The following is a 25,140-nucleotide window of genomic DNA, read 5'->3' on the forward strand; positions in this document are numbered from 1 at the left end:
CCTATACAGCGAGCACGCGAGTAGTCTAGCCTAAAGCCTGGGTTACATTCACACATAGTGCCCAGGTAGGAACGGACACAGCGGCCATGTCCGCAGCTGCATTCGTCGGAATCTTCTTCTGAACTGTCACCTTTTCACAAAAAGAACCAGGGGAAAAGAGAAAATAGGGGCAGAAAGAGGTAAATAAATAAGCCTTGTCTGAGGGCAGGAATGTTTCAGCTATCACTGATTTTTAACAAAAACTGTCATTGAGTGTTACCCGGGTTGTAGTTGGGAAAAGCTGCCTGCAAATCCTGTTCCCCGTCTGACTCCGTCTCAAGATGCATCCCACACAGATGGCTGAACATTGCTGGGTAAAACAGATAAAATTCTTGTTAATTCAATAAATGGATTAAGTCCTAAAGAGGTCTGGTAAATTTTCAGTAGCTCACCTGAGTTTCTGGGAGGGCAGCTGTTACACTCGGGCCCCCAGCCACGACCGAAGTGACAGCAGCACTCTGAATACGTCACCACCCGGTTCTGGGGCTCGCTGCAGATCCAGCCCTCCTCAATTCGCGTGAAGCACACATCCTTGTGAGCTGCAGTCCGATCTAGAGATGGAAAAAAGGATAAAAAACAAGTCATGAAATTTTAACTGATCTCAGTGTTCAAGTGTATTTAATAAGAGAAGGTAAAGAATACTAATCTTAATATATAATATTTGAAAAAAGTCAGATTGGTTCACATTGCAAATTACACCTAAAAACAGTAAATGTACATTTTTATTTGTACTACAAAGTAAGCACACAAATACTATTTTTTTACAAGCTTGTAATATCTGGGAGTAACAAGCATCAGGCGCCCATTCAGACATGTATATCCATCTACACCATATGGACAAAAGTATCGGGCCACCCACACACTTAGGCTACGTTCACACTGCAGGTCTTAATGCTCGATTCCGATTTTTATGTCTGCTTGTTCACACTACAAATAAAATGTGACAGCAAACGCGCTCTAGTGTGAACCCTCAAAGCGGCCACATGCGCAAAAGAAGACGTCACACACAACGCGCTCTGTTTAGACTCGAACCAAACAGTATTGTTTGACTGACGGCCCTTAATATAAAGACTTGTTTCGGACTTTACGTTTCCCAATTTTGCTTTAAGTTATAAAGTTATTTTGTTATTTACATATGGCCTAATAATTATCCTTATTGCTGTTTTAGAGAGGAGCGGTGCTTCAAAGGATAGTTGCAGATTTCTGTCAGAATCTGCAGATTATATAGTACAAATGAAATGTTCATGTTTCTCCAACGTTGTCTTCCCAACAGTTTCACTGACATCTACATGGGATGGCCAGGAAGCGTTCGCGATGTCTTATCGGGCGCTTCTCCGGCGCTGATAATTGGCATCTGACGGATTTAATGCAACATGACCGTTCAAACAGCAGTCGCTTTCTAAAACATCAGATATGTATCGGATTCAGTACCACATACGAAAGTGACCCAGATCGGATTTGAAAATATCGGATTTGTGCCGTTCACACTGTCATACCATGATCGGATATGGGTCGCATAGGGTCAAAAAAGTCGGATTTGATGCGCTTTCGCCTGCAGTGTGAACGTAGCCTAAACCTACAGGAGCTGCTCAGCCATGAAAACCCGGGCCATGAAGCTCCCAGCACACAGTTTTTGTGCTGTTGTTAAGGCGGAGGAAGTTAGGAACTCTGCAGTTATTCAGTCAGCAGGGTGTTGGTGACATTTACACACAATGTGCCTCAGCACTCGGCCACACCGCTTTGACTTTACATGGTCTGCCACTTTGTGGCTGAGTTGCTTTTGGTTCCTAAACTCTTTCACTTCATAATAATACCGCTACTGTTGATCATGGGATCATGTAAAAGGGACTTTTTGTGTCATCACAGTGGCATCCTTGTAGTACAATGCTTAAATTCAGGGCGATATTTAGGGAAACCCATTGTTTTGTTTGTAAAGGCAGACTGCTTCTCTCTTAAGAGAAGTAAGAGGTGTGGCCAAATACAATTGCCCATACACAGTCAAATGAAAATAAGACTGCATGGAGTCCTGTGAAAAACTAAATACACCCCATGATTCAAACTTGTAAAACAACTTTCGGCCCACTCTTCTTTATGACATTGCTTTAATTAACTGAAATGTGTAAGCATTTGTTTATGCACAACTCTCTTAACGTACCGCTACAGCATTTAAATCAGGTTGAGGTCTGGACTGGGCCACTGCAACTCCTTATTTCTTTTCTCTTTATAAAAAAAAATTGCTTGTGTAGTTTTTATCATTTTCCCCTACATGACCCAGATTCAGCCAAGATTTAGAGATTGCCTCACATTTGACTCTAAAATACTCTGCAATGATTTCACGGCCAACTCAATGAGTGAAGGTGCAGGCCCTGTGTCCGCAAAACAAGCCCAAATCATCACCCCATCCACCACCTTGCTTGATGCTTGATTTGAAGTGTTTGTGCATATGCTGTGTTTCATTTTAATCAAACGTGGTGCTGTGCATTCTGGTCACAGTTCCTGTCGTCTTGTGGTTTGTTAAAATGCAAGTTTGCAAATCTAAACTAAATCTAAATCTTTTTAAAGAGAACAAGAAATGCTTGTTTATTCTTTCTCTGATTGTGCTTGTCATTGACTTTAACATTACCATGGTAACTGAGCATGTTGTCTGAGTTGAGGCTCTTGACTTCTTGTATTTTCTCTGGGCTGTCTGACATTGTGATGAATTTGCTAAGATGTCCACTCCTGGGAAGATTGTGGCATTATGTTAACAAAGACCTGAATCCTTCTGGCCAGCAAACATCCAAAACCTCTGCTTTAATAGAGGTGCTCACATTTGCTGATGATCAGTTAATCAAGTGGATTTATTTAGAAGCACCTGGCTGCTACTTACCCTCTTAATACATGTGGAAGGGTGTACTTAGTTTTTCATTGGACTGCAAAGAGTCTTTTTGTATGACTGTAGTGTACGTCTCAAACTACATTTGGAGGATGGAGACCTGATCACGCTATATACTTCAAACAGATTCAGTTATTCTGTTCAATTATTCATAACGTCTTATATCTAGGGATACGTGATAAGCATTGAGTTACCAAAACCATAAAAACACCAACAATTGTTGCTTTTACTAAGTTATTCATATGTGCAGGATACTGACAGGCTGACAAATAACAATTCCTGCAGTGTCTCTGTTTGTAGTGACAAATGATGGATGTACAAGTGTAAGACGCTAATACGATGAGATGAGAAGGCTAAAATATATTATAGTTCTGCAGAATTATTGAGAGTGGGTTGTCAGCCTTTCATGCACTGTGTTTAATAGGAAACAACACTCTTGTTGTTTGCCAGACAAAAAAGACAAACGGCTGAAGTTTAGCTTCATTAGGCAAAAACCGAATAGTTACAGATCGTTTGCTTTTGGATCTGTTTGTTCTCAGCCTCTACATTCTTGGAAATAAAGTATTATAATGTTTACTTTTAATGTTTGTCACACTTAAAAAGTGCAGCGGTGTTAATTGCAAATATTAAATGACTCCATTGGCATTGAAAACTAATGCTGTGAATCGTGTATCGTGCAGGCCTTTCTCCAGCAAATGAGAAGCTTTCAGATGCTGACTAATTCTGTAACCTAATAAATGCAATTTTCATCCACAATTTAAAAAACCCAAAACAAAAAGGATGCACATGTTTCTTTGTTGTTGTTTTTTTTTTTATTTAAAAATGCAGACGGAGTTGCGCAAATTATATGGTTACTGTCACACACTCTGGCATTGTTTGTGTGCCTAAATAAGTATATTCACCATATTTTTCATAACTACACAAAGAACAGGAAACTTTTTCTCTATAAATTGGGTAAAATGCCAGATAGAGCCAGTAAAGGCCAGATGGGACACAAATTGGAGGAATTACAGTCGGGAATTACATAAGCGGCAGATGACGAGGTAAGCCAAAGCTCATTTTGAGTGGTCAGGTTCAGGTGAGCTGACGCTGCTTTGTACCCACCGTCATAGACGCACTGTTTCAGCGCTGCACTGAAGGTGAGGGGAGGGTCACAAAAGCAGTGAAAGGAGCCGGGCGTGTTCTCACACCTCCCGTTCTTACAGTACGAGGGGTCCTGGCACTCATTCACATCTGCAAAGGGCACCACAGACACTGGTTACAGTAGGAACATCTGCTTGGGGCCGGCTATTAATTCCAAAAGAAAAAAAAAACACATTACGATATTCAGAATAATTCAGTCTGGCAACTAGTATTTTTTCCACTTATTTCCTAGAAGATGTGAAAAATACATTTCCTGCAGATGTTGCTTTTTGTTAAGGCTGATGTGAGCTCTTTTTGTAAGGGTAAGGTTTATGTCTTAGTTACCCTGTATGTCATATTTGCTACCTGTTTACATTTTTATCATAAATACTAAACATGAGGTTTTTTGTGATAAAATTTAGCCATGCACAGTACAACACCTAGAACTCCTCTGATGTATCAGAAAGTTTAAAATAGGAGGCTCGGTTCCAGCTACATTTCAGTCTGCCAATAAATTTAAAGACACTTTAAAAGTAAGAATGTACTGTTATGCACAGTGGCTGAACTAGTTCTTTGATCACCTGCTGTATTTGTAAGTTTGCTCACTTAATAAATGAACAGTGTCTAATTTTGATGGTAGTTTAATTTCAATAGAGAGAGAAGGAATATCAACCAAAAAGCCAGAAAAAACACATTACATAAAAGTTAAAAACGGATCATTGAGTGAAATAGGTATTTGTTCCTCAAGCAAAACATGACTTAGTTCTTGAAGGAGTAGCACTGTTGTCAAGTTTCTTGTAGTTGGTCACCAGGTCTGCACGCATCTCAGGAGGGATTTTGGCCTGCTTCACTTTACAGAAACTTTCTGAATCCTTCAGGTTTCTTGGCTGTCACTTAACTTCAAAGCTTCAACTCCCAGCAATGAGTTTCTATAAGATTGACATCTGGAGACTAGCTAGGCCACTCCATATGCTTCTTCTTTAGCCAATCCTTTGCTGTTTTGGTGGTATGCTTTGGGTCGCTGTTGTGCTGGAAGACCCATCCGTGACCCATCTTCAGTCTTCTGGCTGAGTGAAGGAGGTTCTTGTCCAAGATTTTAATTTATACGGCCTCTCAACGTAGTAAAATCGTCCTGGATCCTTAACAGAAAAACAGCCCAAGGCATAATGTTTCCAACTCCTTGCTTGAGTGTGGGAATGCATCTCCCAAGGCTTCTCTGAATCATTTAAGCTGTTCACTGGCAAACAGCTTGTTTATGTGGCTTCTTGAGCAGAGGGACCTTTTGGGCGCTGCTAGATTTCAGTCCATTAAAGCACGCTGGTGGTGTTTTTGGTAACTGTGTTCCCAACTGCCTTCAGATAAAGAACCAGCTCCTCCCGTGTAGTTTTGGGCTGATTCACCACCTTTCTCCTCATCATCCTCACTGTATGAAGCAAGATCTTTTACGGAGCTCCAGACCGAGGCTGACTGATGGTCATTTTAGATTTCTTCCATTTGAATAATGAATAATAACACTAAGAGCTGGCAGCTTCACACCAAGCTTCTTACTGATGGTCTTGTCGTCCGTTCCATCCCTGATGTCCTTTGACAGCTCTTTTGTCTTACCGATGGTAGTGGAGAGGTTTGATTGGAAGAAACTGATTTTGTGGACACGTGTGTTTTATACACATAACGAGTTGAGATCAGGAGTATCTGTAATTGATTGACTGATTGCAATCTGTGTGTACCATAAAAATTAGAGACTGTTCATTTCTTTCTAAGTAAGGAAACTTATAATAATTATTTTCCCCACTGTAGGCCATTTACCTGGATTGGAGTTCTGCTTATTATTACTTTAAATCTCTGTTCTTTTCCTTGAAGCTTGAATTTAACAAAATATGGTGGGACTACTGTAGACTAGAACCTACATAATAGGGTTTTACCAAATACTTAGATGTCATTCTTAAAATAGAGACCTAATCACAGTGGATTTTCACAGTTTTCAGTTTCATACGCTTGATTTCTATTTTCAGTACAGAAGTACCAAGGATTTTGTGAAAAGCATACAGTTACAAACTATTTTACACAGGCCTTATGCTTTCCAAAATTAACATTTTATGACAAGAGCATATGTAGAAGTAAGTTTATTTTAGACTCATCAGTATCCATCCACCTGTTCCTGAGTAATTTATTTATGTCGTGGTTGTAGTGGTAACAGGCAGACCCAAACCATTTATACTTCGTACTCTCATGAGTCCGGGTCCTGTTATCTAAGAAGCTTTCTCTATTTTTACAACTCTAGCATGTCAGCCACAAAAAACTGAGGTGGACTTTCCAGGAGCTGCTAGAGCCTTGTTTTGATGACATGATGCAATGGATTGGTCTTGGTAGAGTTCTTTTAATTTTAGGGATTTTGACTGCTTGTATCCTGCTTGAGGTTTATGACCACTGGTGGGACTTAAATTGACAATTCATGTGCATGTAGCATTTTAGTTTTGTTGCTAACATGAGAGCTGGTCAGCTTTATAGGAGCCGATGTCCCGAACCACAGGTCAGTGCCAAGATTCTTAATATGATCCTGTGTTACCTGAACTCCTCCACTATGAGCTATTGCTTCCCATGTCACCTGTAAGGTGTAATCCTCCATTCTGTGGGACAGAACCGATCTGAAATTTGAGGCAACCATCTATGTCCCAACTGTACCTTATTCAGCAGCAAAGTGCCTCTGTGAACTTCATCTGCACATCTGCAATGGTGCGTCATTGCTGCAACATGAGACACACTCCAAACCCACAGTTTGGTTGTGTGCATAAATATAGTATAACAGATAAAACAAGGATACACATGGTGTTGAGAGCCCACTTTAAAAGACTGACCACATTTACACAGGAATTCTGGCAGTATGTTCATCGTACTGCCCCCCTAAAGTCATTCTTCACTGCTGAATTTCAATACGACTTTTTTACTTCATTTGCTTTGCAATTGTAATTCTAACTGCAAGTCCTCAGCCTTTGGTCATAATGGGAAAAAAAGCAATTTTCCTGTATAACACAGATTTTTCCACCATGATATTAGCAAAATTACACTCCATGGGACAGTTAGGCCTATCTGGTAGCTGATGCAGCTCAGCACTGAGTGATGACCAGATGAAAGCCCAGTTATTTTTTCCATCCACAACATTAACTTCAAGATTTATGAAACAGCTACATGATAAGTCATTCTTTTCCAGCGTTTTGTAACACCAGGAACTCAAAACCTTCTTTTTTCCAGTATAGAAAACAAAGCGACTACTTCAAAAATCTCATCAACATGCAGATTTCTCCTTAACAAATGTAATATTTGTTCAATGTTTGACACTGATGAGCCACAGATCCAAGCAGCAATCACACTGGACATCACAAAGACAACCGCTGACTGGAGTTATCTAGATTAGAGAACATGTAAGCATTATTAAAGCCAAACCTAATACTTGTAGAGGAAAAGGAGGCTATTTTTAACAACTCTGTCTGTTACAGCACTGGACTGAGACTGAGTCTACAGTCTAAATATAACATTTTTCCATCACAAGCACAACTTCACAGGTTGTTGTGAAATTCACAACTGATTTACGTGGACAGCACAAGCACAAGGTTTCAATCTTTATATGCTTTAGCTCTGTTGACTTGATAAAACATCGCTCTCATTATATCACCATTGCTACATGTAAAAAAACAAAACACAGTCAGACAACTTACAGTATTGTGCAAAAGTCTTGAGTCTCATAACATTATATATTTTTCTAGAAAAATGGGAAATGGTTGTAGCTAATTATTGAAGCGTGTGTTAACATAACTGTAGAGTTGGCCACCTTTATTCTTCAGCATAGCCTGAACCCTCTTAGAAGAGCTTTCTTGTAATTTCTTCTCCTTACCTCCAGCGAACACAGTGATGATGATTTGAATCATAAATTTTAAATTTGGATTTATTATTCAATCAGTCTGGCTTCTTGATAGAACTGAGACTGATTCTGATGAGGCTTCACTCAGATGAGCCATATGCATCACTGTGCCAAGTCTTTGCTGGATTTTTCCCCCCATATTTATTAAGGCCGTGAGGTTCAGATAACGTTCATCTGCTATAGACGAGACAGAAAAACTTGTCAAGTTTCTTCAAATATTTTAAGGACACAGTGCACACCATGCCAAAATACATCAAATCTTTGGCCAATAGCTCTTTAAGGATCATCTGGCTGGTGCAAAAATACAGGTTCCTGGTAATAAAGTAAATAAATATTTAAACCAATTTAAAATTGGTTCTGTAAACACAACAGTGGTAGATCCCTTGAGTCGGGTGCCTTTTTATGCTTGATCAGTGTTAAATGGCTTAACAAATAAAAGAAACACTTCTCTGAAAATGGACAGGTGCAAGGACTGGATTGAAAATAAGTGAAAAAGCAGCTGATTAGCCAAGAAAAACTTTGAAAGACCTCCTAAAAGGTCACTACGAGAAAGGTCTGACTCCTTGCAAACAAAGCATAAAGAAAGGAGGGGTGAGTCAAGACTTTTGCACAGTATTGTGTGTTTGAAATGACACATTTATTACAGCAGCGGAATATATTTGTTTTGCACCTAGGCTCCAAGACCATCACTCCCTACAAATATAATATACAAAACTTGGGGAGTGAAGCGTAAATATAACCCCCCCAAAGGCTTTCAAAGTGTATTATTGATATATGATGTGAGGAGAGAGTGGGGTTTGATATGTGCATGATGCAGTGCAGCTGCAGTAACCAGCTTAAAATGGCTCACAGACGTTATTCATTTTAACCAGGCACAGAAATATTTTGTCTTACATAAAACACTTACGTAACATATAACACTGATCACTGGTCTCTCCCACTGCAGGGAGTCTGCACTCACCAGCCTGCTCCTCAGGAGTCACACAGCTGTTGCGGTCAGTGGCCAGGGTCCAGGGTGGAGAGCAGATGCAGTAATAGGAGCCCGGGGTGTCCACGCAGCGGCCGTTTTTACAGTTTTCTGGGTTCTCACACTCATTCACATCTGCGCAAAAAACCCAAAACAAACAGTGTTCAGGATTATTCCTATAGTATCCTGATAAATGCAGTTTAAGCTGGGCGAAGATACTAACCTGCTACTGTTACCATTACGCACTTTTTCCTGTTGGAGTCTGGGACCCAGGGTTGATTGCAGTTGCAGTAGAAGGACCCTTCAGTGTTGATGCACCGGCCATTAGTACACATAGACTCATCGTGACATTCGTTCACATCTGGGGAAGAACAAGAAAAGAATCCATCAAACATCTTTTAGAAAGAACCTAAAAATCTCTGTTTTGATTTTTCAAAATGAACCTTTAATACATATTTTTATGGGAGGGATTTACCAATGCACTCAAGGAGGTTGCTATCGTAGTAGAAGCCCTGTTGACAGTAGCACTCGTAGCCTGGAAGCGTGTTCTCACAGCGACCCTTCTTACAGATTTCTTCAGCAAACAAGGAACACTCGTCAATATCTGTGGACAAGGAGAGAAAGATTGCTTCCTGAGCGGCAGATTCACAGCTGATTCTCAGAGGGATTAACTGACAACTGTGACTAACAGCAAACATTAGAAACTGTCAGCTTCTTTGGACATGGATGAAACAAAGGCTCTGCAGCTGATTAAAGTGGAGCTCAGATTGTTTTAACATCACAGAATGGATTAAGCACTGTGTAATTCTGGTGTGCAGTATGTGATCTTGGCTCTGACTTTACACAATACCTACCCTGGTAGGCCGGGAGGTTGTACTGGAGACTCTCTTCATAGTAGAGACCCTGCCCATTTGGACAAAGGTCGTGGAACTCGGCTGGGTTGGAGAAGTAAAAGTTGAATTCACAGTACATGATGTAATTTCCACGTGTTTACTGAACACAAATATAAGTTGACTTGCTTTTTGTGTACATGGTAAGGTTCACATTTACCTGAATGGGAGACAGGACAGGGATAGATCTCACAGTGATCTCCCCATCCCACTCCGATGGAGCAGCAGCACTCCTGCTTGGTGACATTGGTGGCCAGGACGCTATCGCAGAAAACGGTGTCATCAAGGTTCAGGTAGCACTCTTTCTTCTCATCCATCACCACTCGAACAGCTGCAGCATGAGGAGGGTTTAGTGTGGATTTCCAGCGACTTCACTGGGCTACAAACGGCCTTGGGTTTAACTCGGTTCAATTTTATTTATAAAGCACCGAATCACCACAAATCACCTCAAGTTAGACCCTACTATAATGCAAAGCCCAGATGCCCTTTCTTTTTGACCTTAACAGCTCATACATATACAGAATATGATGATTTATGTCTTCTGAGGAAATCAGAGCAGACTTACGCTCACAGTAGTGTCTATCCTCTGAGAGGATGTAACCGTGATTGCAGACACACTCGTACGAGCCCGGTTTGTTCCCACAAAAGCCGTGGGGCTGGCAGAGACTTCTGTCCAAGGCGCATTCATCAATGTCTGAAAGAGAAATCAGACGGGCTGCTCTAAATATGGGAATTCATACAACACCTGAGTTGTGAGTAAGGAAAAAGTGTGCTGTTTGTGCATTAAATGATTCACAAAAATGATGACCTTTCAAAATTTTAAATAAAAGGCCAAACGTGGTGTTCAATCCAATTCACAACATTATCATTTATTACACACAATCCTGTTTTCTGGTTAAAACATGACGTGACCGACTGACCTTGGCATTCCCTGCCTCCGACCAGTTTGTACCCCTGCTGGCACTCGCAGTGGTATGTACCCATCTTGTTGATACAGCGGCCCCCATGACAGCTTGATGGATTTTTACACTCGTTGATATCTGACGGGAAGGAAACAAAAACAGCGCCAGAATGTGAAGCATGTGATGGGAAGCTGGAGCTCTGTTCTTTCCTCGAACTGGTCAAGGCTTCACTGAACTTTTTTTTATGTGCTCTTAATAAAAGCAGGTGGTTAAAAGATTGCATTTCACTGTCAGCGCTATCTGAGTGTATGGTTTCATGCCTTCACAGTGGCTGCCCTCTTGTGTGCGCTGGTATCCTGGGTAGCATTGGCATTTGAAGGAGCCGTCAGTATTGATGCAGTGGCCGTTAGCGCACAGCCGAATGTCCGCACACTCATCGATGTCTGCGTGGGAGAAATCATTTCAGTGAACCCAGCTGGTGCAAACACACCTTCTTTTATTGACAACTCCTCATTAAAATGCGCTTGTGGGGATGAGGTTGCTCAGTTTTAAGACAGGCTTGCTCCAGGTGACAAAAGCATTACTTACCAGTGCAAGCTTTGCTGTCTACAGATGGGAGGAAGCCCTCGTTGCACAGGCAGCGGTAGGTACCAGCCAGGTTCTCACAGTGACCGTTAGGGCAGATGCCAGGCTTCTGACACTCATTAATATCTGGTGAAACGTGGGAGAGATCCAAACAACTTAGTGTGATGCAGTAGCCACAGATCGCTGCTGCTTCTTTGGATTCTTGCTGAGTTTACCTGCGTATTATCTTGATGTTTGGGTTTGACAAGACTTGATAACCGTTCCTGTCACTCTACAACAAATTCCTGCTACTGGAAGTATTTGCCACTTATTTTGGGGGATTTGACATGTGATTTATGTTCAAGTTCTATATTTAGTCCTTTGACTACGATATCATTTCCTAGTGCTTCAGAGCTTTGTTTCCTACGCTGCTAGTTACCTTTCCTGTCCATTCTCTCCTAGCCTCATCTCTGTGTTTTGGCTTTTAGCTCTCCTTTGGGAAGTCAGCCCTGTTTCCATGTCAAGTTTGGATGTTTGAGTCTGTGTCTCGGTGTTATTTATTTCCTGTTTTATTTTGACAATCTCTTGTCTCCTGTGTTTTGTGTTTAGTTCTACTTCCCTCAGCTCGTCCTCGGCCCTCACCCCTCATTATCTCGTGTGTATTTATTCTTTGTTTTGTATTCCCTCGTGGTAGTGTGTTCCTTTGCCCTGTATCTCCTGTGTTTTACTTTAAGAATCAAGTTCCTGCCCAGTAGCTGTTTTTGGATTTGTTTTCCTGTGGACTTCCAGCAGTAAAGCTGTGCTTTTGAGTTCATTCCTGGTTTCCAGAGCCCTGCATTTGGGTCCTAATCCTGTCTGCCTCACTGCCGAATCCTGTTGTATGACTTCTTGTCTTATTTTGTGAGTCTCTTGTGCCTTGTTCTTAGTTCTACTTCCTGTGTCTTTGATTAGTTTCCCAGGTGCTGTCACTTCCCCTAATTGCCTTCTGTGTGTTGTGTATTTACTGCCTCAGTCCACTTTTGCTCCCAGTCATGTCATACTGTTTCGATCCAATTATTTTGTTCTTGAGCATAACTCAGCTGTCATAAGACAGGTCACCAGAGAGAGAGACATTCATGCTTAAATTCACAGTTACAGCCAATTTCGATTTATCATTTAATCTAAGTGCATGTGCTTGGACTGTAGGAGCACCGACGCAGACACAGGGAGGAAAATAAAGCCAAATAAATGTCTTGCTTTTTGTTTTTAAACTCTTCTCTTGCATCCTGCATTTAGGTCCTTAGTGTGCACACTCCAAACCTTAACCTTGATTTATTCCATAAATTACAAGGCGGCAAATGAATGTCACGCTTTTTTTTGTGTCTCAATCTCAGCAGGTTTTGGTTTTCTTAAAGTTTTAGTGTAATGATAAAAGGCCACTAGTGATCAGTTTTGCTGTATGGCAGAGCTGCACTTACCATAGCAGATGCCAGCACGGGCTTCATGACCAGGCAAGCAGGGGACACACTCGTAGGAGCCTGGCGTGTTCTCACATTGCTCATTGGGGCAAGTGTCGGGATTCAAACACTCATTTATGTCTGAAAAAGATGTGGAGAAGCTTACACACCGTCTAGCTGTGCACATATTAACAAGTAGAGCACGGACGCATGCATATTGTAGCAACACACATAGTAGGTGCTGTGTCAGTGGGAGGCCTGTGCTCTAGTATGCACAGTGTCACAATGACCTGTGTTTTTTTACCTTCACAGGCTGGACTACGGTGTGACTTGCTCCTAAAACCGCTGTGACATTCACATTTATAAGAGCCTGGTAGGTTCACACAACGACCCCCGATACCACAGATGTCCTGGTTAAAGCACTCATCCACATCTGCAACACAGAGAGGTCAGAGTCAGTGCAGGGATATAGAAAAAAATCATTTTAATATTGGAAAGGCTCAGCTTAACTTACCTACACACTTAAGTCTACCATGCTGCACCATGTGTTTGTAGCCTGGGCGACAGATGCATTTGTATGCTCCCTCTGTGTTGACACAATAGCCTCTGCCATGGCCGCACGGCTCTGACTCACATTCGTTATCATCTAGACAACAGGAGTGAGAGAATGAGTCAAGTGAAAGCAGTATTTAATACAGACAGACAGCAAAGGCTCATAAAGCTTAAGGGACAGATGGCTGGAGTTTTTCACCACGAATGAATGTCAGTCGTTTGGCGAGATCAAGTGGCTTTTACTCAGGAAATTAAAAGCATAGTGGCTAAAAATATGAGTTTTTCATCATAGAAATTATAAACATACCCGTTTCCTTAAGAAAGCATAAATTATTTCTATTTGCACACAATAATAGAATTATTTCAGAAAATATAAATTACCAAGGTGAATAATATAGCTAAACCTTTTATTGCAATGATAAGCTTTATCTTTTTAATAAAGAAAGTTAAAATTGATGTTAACTGGAGAAAACGTTGTGCCAAAAACCAAAGAAATCAGACTGAAAGAAAAAGAATTGTTGATGCTCACAAAGCAGGAGATGTATATGTAAAGTTATCAAATGTCAAGAACTGGGTTGAGAAGCATCATCTGTAAATTCAAAGAGAGACACACAGTACCGAACAAGCGTGACAGAGATAGGAAGTGAAAGATTTCAAAGCCTCTAAAGAAAACTAGTGAGAGTTTCAAAGACCCAACTTCAAAGACACGTGAGTGACTCAGCCAAATCAGAAACCAGAACTGTGGGGAGGAACGGACTATGAGGCATCAGAGCAAGAAAAACTCCACTTCTGCAGAAGAGACACCTTTAAGCCAGACAGTATGCTAAGGACAACCTGGAGAAAGATTATCCATACTGGAAGCACCGTCCGTACAGTGTAACATAGTGGTGGGAGTATTATGATGTGGGGATGCTTTAGTGTGTCTGGAACTGGGAATCTTGTTGAGGTGGAAAGAATCACGAAATAAGAAACCTCGAGCTGTGTCTTCGCTTTGGTGGTCCAACAAAACAACAACATATGTGACCCCAGGCTGTTAGCCCTGACTTGAATCCCATTGAGAATCTGTGGGGTGAACTAAAGGAGACCATCAAATCTGGAGGATCAAATCTAGAGATTTGCTAAAGAAGAATGGGCTGAGAGCGCCAAGGAGACGCACGTGAGACTTGCTGAAAAGTACAGAAAATGGCTGCACCCAGCAAAAAGATACATGACAGACTATTAGCATCATGGGAGCTAATAGTTACAGGTGTAAACATAGCTGTTCAGTGTGAATAGGCCTGCACCATGAAATTTGAGTTCAAATCCAATTCAATACAGCTGCTATTTCTGCTATAACAGGAAATAACGTAAAATATTTCTGTTATGTGTCTATTTTTACACTTGAAACAGCTCAAGGCACCGCTCATCAGGAAAACACATGCAATCAGTGAAATACGCCTCAGATAGCAGAAATGCTTCCAGGGCACAAATAAGTTCTTACTGTGGTTTGGGATGTGTCATTTTGCCATTCAGTGTTTTATGCCTTTAAACACATTTGAAATTGAAGTTGGTTCCATTTTAGCTGAAATTCTAACACTGCTGATGACTTTAATAATGTCAAAAGTCACAAAACATTAATGACAAGCAGACTTTAACACATCTTTGTCTCACCGGGAAACCTTTGATTTCTGGTTTGGAGAGTATTTCTGTATTTAGTCGTATGTTGTCATAGTGATGAAGATGCTCAGTGTATTTTGTGTTTAATCTATTTGCAGGTATTTTGTAATTTGCAATGTGTTGAGCTCTTGCAGCCACTGTAATGTTTCTCAAAAAGAGATTTTTGTTGCCGTTGTTGTTTTTTTTACATAATATTTAACATAATAATTTTTATTCTCTAAAAGCTGTGCCTTTCCATTCCTATATGAGAAATATTGCTTGAAAAAAAAATCACACACTCATATGTGAGGTGAGAAACTACTCTCTGCTGGCTCCTCCTGTCTCTACCATTGTCTCTTACCCTCACAGATGTTCCTCTGCGGGTTGAAATGGTAGCCAGGATGGCAGTGACAGATGTGCCCGGTCAGGCTGTTCTCACATTCTCCATGACCACAAATGTTTCTGCTCAGCCTGCATTCATCTGTCGGTGCTTCAAGGAGGAAACAAAGAACGACATCATATATATATACATGCATATATATGGATACATAGATGCAGAAAGCTGAAAATGTCCATGCCGTGCCTACATTTTTCTGTCACTGGCTTTGTTTGCATTCTAGCAGACACTGAAATGCGTCAGACTTTTTCCAAATTAAAGCCAGTGACAAAGCTGAATAGAAAACCACCAACTGAAGCTGCCATGAAAGAGAAATTACACTCAAGGAAGACTCTAAAAAAAGTCACACATCTGCATAGAAGACAGACCAGATGAAAGCAGCAGAAGCACAAAAGCTGAGCCCTGTGAGTGCTTTGGATTCCTGCTATCATTCAGCACATTTTTTTTCTTTTTCATTTCATGGAAATGGAGTGTGACTCTTACCTGCTAACCTGCTCTTAAATACCAGCACACTTCACCTCCATAGAACCGAGAGACTGTAAACACGGCCTTGAGGCTGGTTCATGCTTCATGGTTGAATGCATGTGACATGCACGGTGCCCCAAAGCATCAGGTAATCACTAAAGCAAAGCATGCGTCAGATCAGATTGGCTTACTTGACTTATTCCCCCCCCCCTTTTGTTGGATTGTTTTAGCCTTTAAAGTGGAGTGCTAAAACAACGCACAATAAAAAAATAATTTAAAAAAATGGAGTGCATCACATGACAAATGCTGTTCACCACACGGAGAAAGTCAACATGTCATTTGTGAGAAACAAGCGCCCATCAGGGGATCTTCTCTTACTGGGGAATGTGGAGAGCTGGATTTTTCTACCTTTGTGGTGCATGAAACATGAGCCAGCATTTATATTCAGAACCCTTTAAGAGATTAATAGAAAGAGATTTTTTTAAGCTGGTTTGACGGCTTGTGTTTGAGACTCACGGAAGACTTTTGTTTGTGTTTCGAAGGGGTCATTGCCGGGGGTCATTCGGATGATTGTCGGCGGGGTGGGTTTAATAACTGTGGAGAAATGAAGTGGGCAGACTTCAGGAGGATGTATGACATGTTCAAGTCCTGATGTTTGATCATTCTTCACAGCATTCAGTCTACAATGTCTACAGATGTTCCCTGCAGTGTGCATTTAGTGAATGAATTTTCATATGTATGACTCATGCAGGCGACCCTCGAGGTGCGCTTACCAGGCACACGAGGACGGGTGGTACTGGTGGGGACCTGGTGCGCAGTTGTCGTTGTCTCTGCATGAATCTGATTGGAAGAGACGATCTGATTTTTAAACGGCAACAGCGATTGCTTTTTATTGCTGTATTAAAATGTAGAAACTATATCTTACCCTCTTGGTGTGCTCTGAAAGAAACGGCAATAAAGGGAAATTTAAGCTCTCAATTCACATGATTCATATAAAGATTTTTCTAAAAATTGCAAAGAGATTCTTTGTGCACTTACCTTGGTTTTCATGGTCGCTGGGGACGGTGATTTGCACCGTCTCTCTTATGTTTTGCAAAAAGTAGCCTTTCCCAGCAGGGCAGAGTTTTTTGAAGGCCACTGAATGCCGTCGGGAGGAAAAAAGAGGAGAGGACTTAAATGTTGCTTTAATTCTCACACCCTGTAAAATAGGTTCAGCCAACTAATAGTAAGTTTGGAGAATCACTCCGTTGATATGTTTAAGTACAACCAAAAAACTGCATTTTGGACTCCAACCCCGCAAAGAGAAATAGTTTAAAAAGCATATGGAAATCCCAAAATGCAGATTTTGTAACTTTAAGAGAAAAAGAAACTACACTGCTTAAAAATAATTGATCTGGTCAGTTGAGTAACAGAGGGGGTGAATGATGGTAATGAAATTAATACCAGGTGCACTCAAAGGGCAACAATGAGACAACCCCAAAAAAGCTGACATTTTCCCCATCAGCAGGACCGGTATCAAGTGCTTAGTGGAAGGAGGGACAGGATGAGTACTGCTAGGGTCACAAAATGACCTCCAGCAGGTCACTGGTGTGAATGTCTCTGACCAAACAATCAGAAACAGACTTCATGAGGGTGGCCTTAAGGCCTGATGTGCTTTATTGGGCCTTGTGCTCCCTGCCTGGCATGGTGAAGTCCTATTGACACAGAGGGACACACACAAATCTACAGGCCTGACTGCCATTAGGCATCAGGATGACATCCTTGGACCCATTTTCAGACCCAATACTCCTCATGCGGAGTACGCAGGCAGTTCCTGGAGGATGAATCATTAGATACTAATCACAAGGCCCCAACACTCGCCTCACCTAAATCCAATAAAACAACTCTATTTCAGTTTATCTGGCACCAACACTTTGTACTGTCCAAGAGCTCAGTGATGACCTGATCCAGATCTAGCAGAGATTCCACCGGGACACCGTCTGTCCTCCCATTAGGAGCGTGCCCAGATGTTGTCAGGCATGTCAACACATGGGGGCCATACAAACTACCATTCTGAGCTGCTGCAGTGAAATCTCAGCAGAGCCTTCTGGATCAGCCTACTGCATAATTTTTCACCTTTTTTCAGGGATCTTTGAATTCAGCCTTTTGCAGGTCAATCATTTTTATTTCATCATCAAATGCTGTGTCATCCTTTCATTCCTAACACATCGCCTGGTCCATATCAGTATAGATATCCAGCATGAGTGTATTTCCCCACTGAGCTCTTGTATGTTTTCATAGTTTGACTTTAATTTGTTTGGAGCAATGTATGAATGTTTATCTTTTTAAATTAAATTATGAAAAGAAAATTAAGTATATTCTACTTAGTTCACTTAATGGCCAAACAGTTCAAAATATCCTGCTTTTTTTTTCTTATTCTATTCATCCCATCAGACTGAGGAGAGCAGAAACTGTTTACATCTGAGAAGCTGTAACGATTTATTTTGTGCAACTATTTTAACTAATTATCAAACACGGCAGCAAACTGTATCTTCAAGCATGGGCAACAAAATGGAAAGCTCGAACGCTTTCTTTTGTTATTATTATTTCTATTTCAAACTTTCATGTCATCAAGAATGAAGAGCTGAGCTGCATAATGACCTGGAAAAATCTCTACAATATATCTAGCTAAATGAAAATAATGATTATTTATTTAAAGAGGAATTCTCTGTTGATCATAAATAAGTAACTTTGTTTCTAGACTATGCTGGTGTGCAGCGAGTGGACTGATGTCCCCGTGACAAAAACGAACACGACGCTCGACGTGGCAGGAAGTAAAACCCGTAAACTGACTCACCTGTGCCCTCCTCAGGACATCTTTCACAGTTTCGGCCCCAGGCTTTGCCCACTGTGCAGCAGCATACCACCTGGGTGTGGGGGGTCGGCAGCGGGTAATTGCAGCTCCTGTCGTTGGATGCTATCCGGAAGCACTGACCCAGAGGGGGATACTCTAACACAGGAGAAAAGTGTTGTGGCAATCTATCCCGACAGTACATTGCACGTTTGGAACGATTGTTTCATGTCTTGTGCTTTGTGGCTGTGCAATACAAAGCAGAGAAAAGAAGAAAGCCAGAGAGGGTTTATATTCACCAACACATCGATTTCTCTCCAAGACAAAACCAGATTTGCATGAACACTTGAAGCTGCCCAGTGTGTTCAAACAGTCTCCGTTCTGACAGACGCCCTGCATGGAGCACTCGTTGATATCTTCAGGGTCAAGAAAAGATAAGATTAAAATTAAAATGGCAGAAACAACTCCTAAACTTGGCTTTAAACTGTTCTTTTCCTTGTTATAAGCTACTCCTGGATTCTGTAAAAAAGTATTTGGCCCCTTCCTGAATTTTAAATTTGTTTTTGCACATTTACGTAAATGTTTCACCTCATTGAGCAAATTTTAATATTAAACAAGGACAACCTGAGTAAACCCAAAATGTAGTTTTTAAATTATGTTACCTACTTGGATCTGTGTGAAAAAGTAATTGACCCCAAAAGAACAGCAAGAACTGCAGTCAGGTGTTTGTGGTGACTGGCAAAGAGTCTTTCACGGGCCACACTGAAGGCCCGAACGGCCAGGTTGAAGTCATGCCAAAGCATCTCAATGGAACTTTGATTAGGCGGGTCCAAAACCTTTACGGTGGACTTGCTGGTCTTCGAGCAACTTAAAGAAGTCCAGATGCTTTATCTTTAATTGTTTTTGAAATATTCATGTTCAAATATTGGCTCAGATTTTAATGTGTGAAAAAATGGTTTGAGAGTGGGTCAATGGAACACTTTGCAAATTAAAAAAAGAGAGCAAAATTACCCTGAAAAACATTTAATATATAAAGGAAAAAATTCACTGACCTTATTACATGAAACTGTGTGTGATCAAACTGTGGGCCATAAAATGTTTACGCAAATTTGAGATGACGCTCAAGCAAGAAATGTTCTAAATAAATGGCTGGTTTGACATGGAGTGACCCAAATTTGAGACGGGCCTTTGTGCTCTTTGTGGTCAGCAGTGGTTTTCTCCTTGGACTCTCACACGGCTGCCTTTTTTGTCCAGTCTCTTTCTTATTGTTGAAACATGAACTCTGACCTTGACAGATGGAAAGTGATGCCTGAAGATCCTCTTGGATGAGTCGTCGCTGCGCTCTTGGAGTAATTTTTGTCAGCTGGCCACTGCTGGGAAGCTTCACTACTGTACCAAGATTTCTCCATTTACGGATAATGGCTCTCACCGTGGTTCATTAGAGTCCCAAAGTCCCTCATTACTGAGGGGAATTACTTTTTCACAAAGGGTTTGGATAACTTAACTAAGGTCATATTTTAAAAACTGCATTTTCTATTTACCCAGGTTATCTTTGTCAAATATTAACTAGAGATGGCACGATACCACTTTTTTATGTCCGATACCGATATCATAAATTTGGATATCTGCCGATACCGAAATGAATCCGATATAGTGTTTTTTAATCAATAAAACTGTTTTTTAATATCTTGCTGCATTTTGTATAAGTTCATACTCAAGTTTAAATAAACAACAACACTGAAGCTATTCTGTTATACCGGTATGTAAAATATACACTGCACCCAAAATATTTCATAATTCAGCAATACTGATCAGTCTAATAAACTTAAACCTACTCCATCCTTCCTATTCTGGTACTGTTATCAAGCTTAAACGTGCTGCTGGTTTCCTCTTTCTGGTACAAAGTGGGCCAAAAATAAAGAAGAGAGACAGACTCGCGACAGAAAAGCCGATCAGCTGATCATTAATCAGTTTCATGATTGAAGTAGCAGCAAGAAGAGGCACTTGCTCCATATATTGGTTGTTAAGCTTAACGTGGGAATGCTTTACAAACATTCAGAGATGAACTTAAACACTTGCTTTACTTCTCTCTGGGATCACTTCCTCGGAAATGAAATGCTGGTTTGGTAGCGAGGCTACAAATACACACAGCCGCTCTATCACATGATGCACACTGCTCCGAAGTGCTACGGTTATGAGCTGAGTTACACCGTGTCGCAAGTTTTGTGAGGTGCTTTTTTGATATTTAATGGATCGGATTACATTTTTAATTTCTCTCCGATATCCGATCCAGTAATTTACGTCAGTATCGGACCGATACCGATACGTAATATCGGATCGGTCCATCTCTAATATTAACACTTATTGTTTAAAGTAAGAATTCAGGGAGGAGGAAAATACTTTTCACGGCTCTAGTTTACCTTTACAGTGAGTGCTGTTGAATCTTTTATAGCCTTGGGGACAAGTAGAGCCATAGTCTTCCACAATGTTCTGTTTGACTGATGCATCTGAGGAAAGACACAGCAGAGCACACAGGTAAAGGTATATGAAAAGCAGATAGTTTGACATCAAATTATACAAAATGTTTAGGCACCCACCAGGTAAATGCACCGCAGTTGCAATTTTTTATACCTCAAATAATACAACAGCCCTTTACAACTAATCAAGCAGCTGTGAAACTCCCACATCACCTGTACCTCAGGTATTCTCGTCTAAATCTCATCAGTAAATCTTATATAAGGCTTTAGTGTCTCCCTACTGTTGTTACAGATCTGCAAACTGTTTTGCAACCCAGCTCCACCCCTGCCTCTCCTTTCATGCTGTGTCTGACAATCAATACTGTATCCTTTGTAATGCCTGTTCTGTTCTGCCCAGTGATCTGGCTGCTGTTCTACACACCTCCAGCTTTCCACACAAGCAGGTAGAACAGGAGGAAGTTCCTACACTACCTATAGCTTACTGCAGGTGGAAATGAGAGCTTTCTTTTGAATGTAGTGGCCCCGGTTATCTGTTCATGCAACACTTTTTCACGTCCCTCCCAAACTCTTTTCTGAACAAAACCGCTTCCATGACTTTTTGAACGACTGTCACACAATCAAAGCCTTCAAGCAAAGCGTGAGAAAAGTGAGAATAGTTTTGTAATTATTGTAGAGGTGTGGGAGTTGAATTCTTGATAGGAAAAAACACAGAAGTCCTAGTTTAAACATCAGTAATTGGGGAAAAGCACCTTTTTACTGCGAGCTAAGTGACAGGGCTGTCTCCCAGTGTCTGTGGAGGCTCTCTGCAGGTCTCCCACAGTCCAAAGACACGGCAGTCCAGAAACATGAGTTTGGACTGTGGAAGTGGTGTTTCTAAATCACCCATAGGCGTGAATGAGTGCATGAATGAGTGTCTGTCTTTTTGTGTTAACCCCTTTTGACAGACCACCTATCTGGAGGGTACCACACCTCTCACCCAATGACAGCTGAGATAGACTCCAGACTGAAGGGGATGGTTAAAAACTATTGCCTGCAATTCAGTTCAATTCAGTTTAATTTATATAGTGATAAATGTCAACAACAGTTGCATCAAGGAGTTTTATGTTGTAAGGTAGGGAGCCTACAATAATACAGACAAATACCCAAACTTGAGCAACTGTCATCAAGAGCAAAACTGTACGTTTATGTCTCAGTAATTGCTACTTCTCATTTTTTATGTATTTGTCTAATTGTGTGGTTATACAGATCAATGTTCCTTTAATACTTTTTAGTTTAAGTTCCATTTTTGGGTCTGGACAAACCTTCCCTTTCTTTTTGTTTTCTTTTCTAATCATAGTTGTTTGAAGTCTTGGGGTGGTAGCTTGCAAGAGAACTGCCTTAAATTTTCTTTCATGAGACCTGAAATAATAAACCACGGTATTCTCCTCCTCCTTCTTACTGTTCAACTTTCCATCAGGGAGTAAAAACATGCAAAGCTGTTTTATGACAGAGCCGTGGAAACACTGCACATTGTGAAATCACAATGGAAACAGAGGCAACACCGCAGCTTACCTTTACCTTTATCATCTCATTGAAAAAGAAAAAAAAAGATTAAAAATACAACCAGGTGTAACATAACAGATAGCACTTTTTGCAAAAACAGCTTTTAAAAGACTAACCAGGATCAGGTTTTGTCAAAGGCCACATTGTCTGAAGCCAGAACTGAGAGAGGGAATAATAGCGGAGTGGAAAAAGCACGAGTAGCCAAGATTTTCATGAAATTTGATCTTCTGCAGCGTGATGACAGCGCTGAACTGGGCAGGCCCATAGGAACATGCTTAACTAGAGGGTTATTTTCCACATTCTCTTTTTCTGTCTCACTGTCTGTGTGTAATTCTCATAATTTCTTCCGTTTCCCCCACCTTACCGCTAACTTTCATGTAGACGTTCAGACACTCGTTTTTTTAATAGAGGTACAAAGTGATTGTTTTAATCCAGGGCCATAATTTCAGAAGGTGGAAGGTATAAATTGGTGGGAATGCTTCACATTTTTGGCTCAATAAACAGTAATTTTATTCCCGGGAACACACAAGATGCTGATTTTTAAAAAAAAAAATCTTAATACTGTAGATAAAGATGAAAGCTAGAAACCCTAGATGTGTGACATTTACAAAGCTGGTAAAAAAGGACATTTCTTGAGGTACTCACTTGGTAATTTGGGGCACTGATAACATTTGTTTTGTCCCCATGAATTCCCCACACTCCCACAGCAATCCTCCTGATTGGTCAGAACAGGAAGCGGGGTGCTGTTGCACTAAAAGACCAATATTGAGAAATATTAACAATGGGAAAACAAGGAACGCATCTATATTTCAAGTTCAAAACTTCTTACAACTGAACTCACGGCTTGTTTGGGCGTGGTCTCTTGAAAGCAGCGCCCCTTTGGTTTGCGCCTCACCAGGACCTGGCGTGTCCCCGTTTTGTGAGGAGGTTTGATATCCGTTGAGTCGAGTGAGTGAATGATTACGGAGGTGTCTGGCGTGTGGTGAACACGTACATTAAACTGCACTGGAAGAGAAAAATCAGATATGAAAGGAAAGGGAAGAAGAGATATTACAATGTGAGAAGTGCTGAGGCAGACGATAGGTACCTTCTGAGGAGTGATGCCCCGGCTGTGATAAGGGGACGTTGAAGATTGACATTGACGACGTGTGTGTAAACTGGCTGCGGCTTATGCTTGACTCCACAAATTTCTGGCCGTCTGGCTTTAAAGCTACGGGGTACACAGGCTGCTCGTTGCCTCGCGCTGCCTGGGCTTGCTGGAGAGGAAACTGGCAGAGTCGACCGGTGAAGCCGGGAGGGCACAGGCAGTGCTTCCTCGAGCTGCATACTCCTCCATTCAAACACGTCAAGGGACACACAACTGCAGAGAGGAAAAGGCAACAGGCGCAGTCTTAGAAATATAAGTTGATAAAGCATGAATTCATTGATTCACTAAAATACAAGTATTTCATACTTTGAAATCCATCAATATGTATTCATGAGTTTTGTCAGACTGAAAGTGCTGATTTAGGATCCCCTGAGTCAGAGGCAGACTTTTATATGATCTTTCATAGAGTGATGTGAACAGCCTTATGATTCAGTAATGTACAGCATAAGTATGGAAGACAGACCAACGGGTTTGCAGCATAAGCAGGGCAGCGTAAAATCTTCACTTTGAACCGTGCCACTATAAAAAAAATGAATGAGTCCCTGAAGCCAGTCGGCCTGAGCAAGAAAGCAGGTAAAGTCATTGATCTGTATAACGGCTTCACTGTGGCATATGGGAAAGATCTTGAAGTTCGTGGGAAAGCGGCTGGCCTTAAAGGCATATACAGTACTCACTGCAGGTTTATTAGGTTCCCCGCTGTGTTTATTTAATTGCAAAGTTGTTGAAATTCCCACAATAAGAACAATCGCAGGAAAGAGATAAGAGAGAGAGAGAGAGAGAGAGAGAGAGAGAGAGAGAGCAGGACTGTAAGAAAACAGCAAGCAGTGATGAATCCACAGAGAAAGATAAAACCCAAACAAGCTAGTGAAGTGGGAGTGAAAGCTTAGTCATGAAGGCCATCTCGTTATTGTGCTTCGATCCATGTTAGGTCTTTGTAACATCCCAAATGTTTGTGATACCTGAGCGTCAGTAAGACTTCCAAACACATGCACTGCAATTATGAATTAACATCATAAGCTACACGTATACTTAAGAGCAAATCAAGACAGTTATTATTAAATGTGCTGCAATTACATCACACAGCAAAAAATACTCACTGGACACTTCATTAGGCACAGCAGTTCGACTGCTCATTAGTGCAACTTGTTTAATCTTATCAGCCAATCACATGGAGCCAAATCAATACATTTTGTTCAAACTGTGCATCAAATAGGAAAAGAAAGATCGTTTGAAACTGCCGCGGTTTTTGGTGCAGGACGGGCTGAGTGCTTTAGAAACTGCTGACCTGCTGAAATTTTACTCCACAGTCGTCTCTAGTGTTTACAGACAATGAGCCAAAAAAAGAAAATATCCAGTTTGTGGCAGAAAATGCCTTGTTGATGTA

General features: G+C 41.1%; 1 protein-coding gene across 2 annotated transcripts in view; it reads right to left on the minus strand.

Moving 5' to 3' along the window:
* Nucleotides 1-25,140, minus strand: part of ltbp3 (latent transforming growth factor beta binding protein 3) — a 43,534-nt gene that overhangs the window by 1,200 nt on the left and 17,194 nt on the right. Inside the window, exons 2-28 of one of the 2 annotated variants that reach the window (XM_085420407.1) lie at nt 23,697-23,969; nt 23,451-23,614; nt 23,255-23,360; nt 21,011-21,097; nt 18,890-19,006; nt 18,597-18,749; nt 16,799-16,897; nt 16,686-16,699; nt 16,534-16,600; nt 16,277-16,354; nt 15,260-15,388; nt 13,226-13,357; nt 13,016-13,144; nt 12,733-12,852; nt 11,300-11,422; nt 11,032-11,154; nt 10,730-10,849; nt 10,375-10,503; nt 9,970-10,140; nt 9,774-9,854; nt 9,395-9,523; nt 9,143-9,280; nt 8,914-9,054; nt 4,019-4,147; nt 432-590; nt 260-349; nt 2-130 (exon numbers count right to left, since the gene is read on the minus strand). In XM_085420407.1, coding sequence (XP_085276533.1) covers nt 2-130; nt 260-349; nt 432-590; nt 4,019-4,147; nt 8,914-9,054; nt 9,143-9,280; nt 9,395-9,523; nt 9,774-9,854; nt 9,970-10,140; nt 10,375-10,503; nt 10,730-10,849; nt 11,032-11,154; nt 11,300-11,422; nt 12,733-12,852; nt 13,016-13,144; nt 13,226-13,357; nt 15,260-15,388; nt 16,277-16,354; nt 16,534-16,600; nt 16,686-16,699; nt 16,799-16,897; nt 18,597-18,749; nt 18,890-19,006; nt 21,011-21,097; nt 23,255-23,360; nt 23,451-23,614; nt 23,697-23,969 — 3,330 coding nt within the window. The remainder of the gene's footprint in view (nt 1; nt 131-259; nt 350-431; nt 591-4,018; nt 4,148-8,913; nt 9,055-9,142; nt 9,281-9,394; nt 9,524-9,773; nt 9,855-9,969; nt 10,141-10,374; nt 10,504-10,729; nt 10,850-11,031; nt 11,155-11,299; nt 11,423-12,732; nt 12,853-13,015; nt 13,145-13,225; nt 13,358-15,259; nt 15,389-16,276; nt 16,355-16,533; nt 16,601-16,685; nt 16,700-16,798; nt 16,898-18,596; nt 18,750-18,889; nt 19,007-21,010; nt 21,098-23,254; nt 23,361-23,450; nt 23,615-23,696; nt 23,970-25,140) is intronic. The other variant, XM_085420408.1, reaches the window with a different exon arrangement.

Source organism: Rhamphochromis longiceps, linkage group LG10, assembly GCF_057381845.1.
Source record: "Rhamphochromis longiceps isolate RC_006_pf linkage group LG10, R_longiceps_female_GT1.1, whole genome shotgun sequence".
Taxonomy (NCBI): domain Eukaryota; kingdom Metazoa; phylum Chordata; class Actinopteri; order Cichliformes; family Cichlidae; genus Rhamphochromis; species Rhamphochromis longiceps.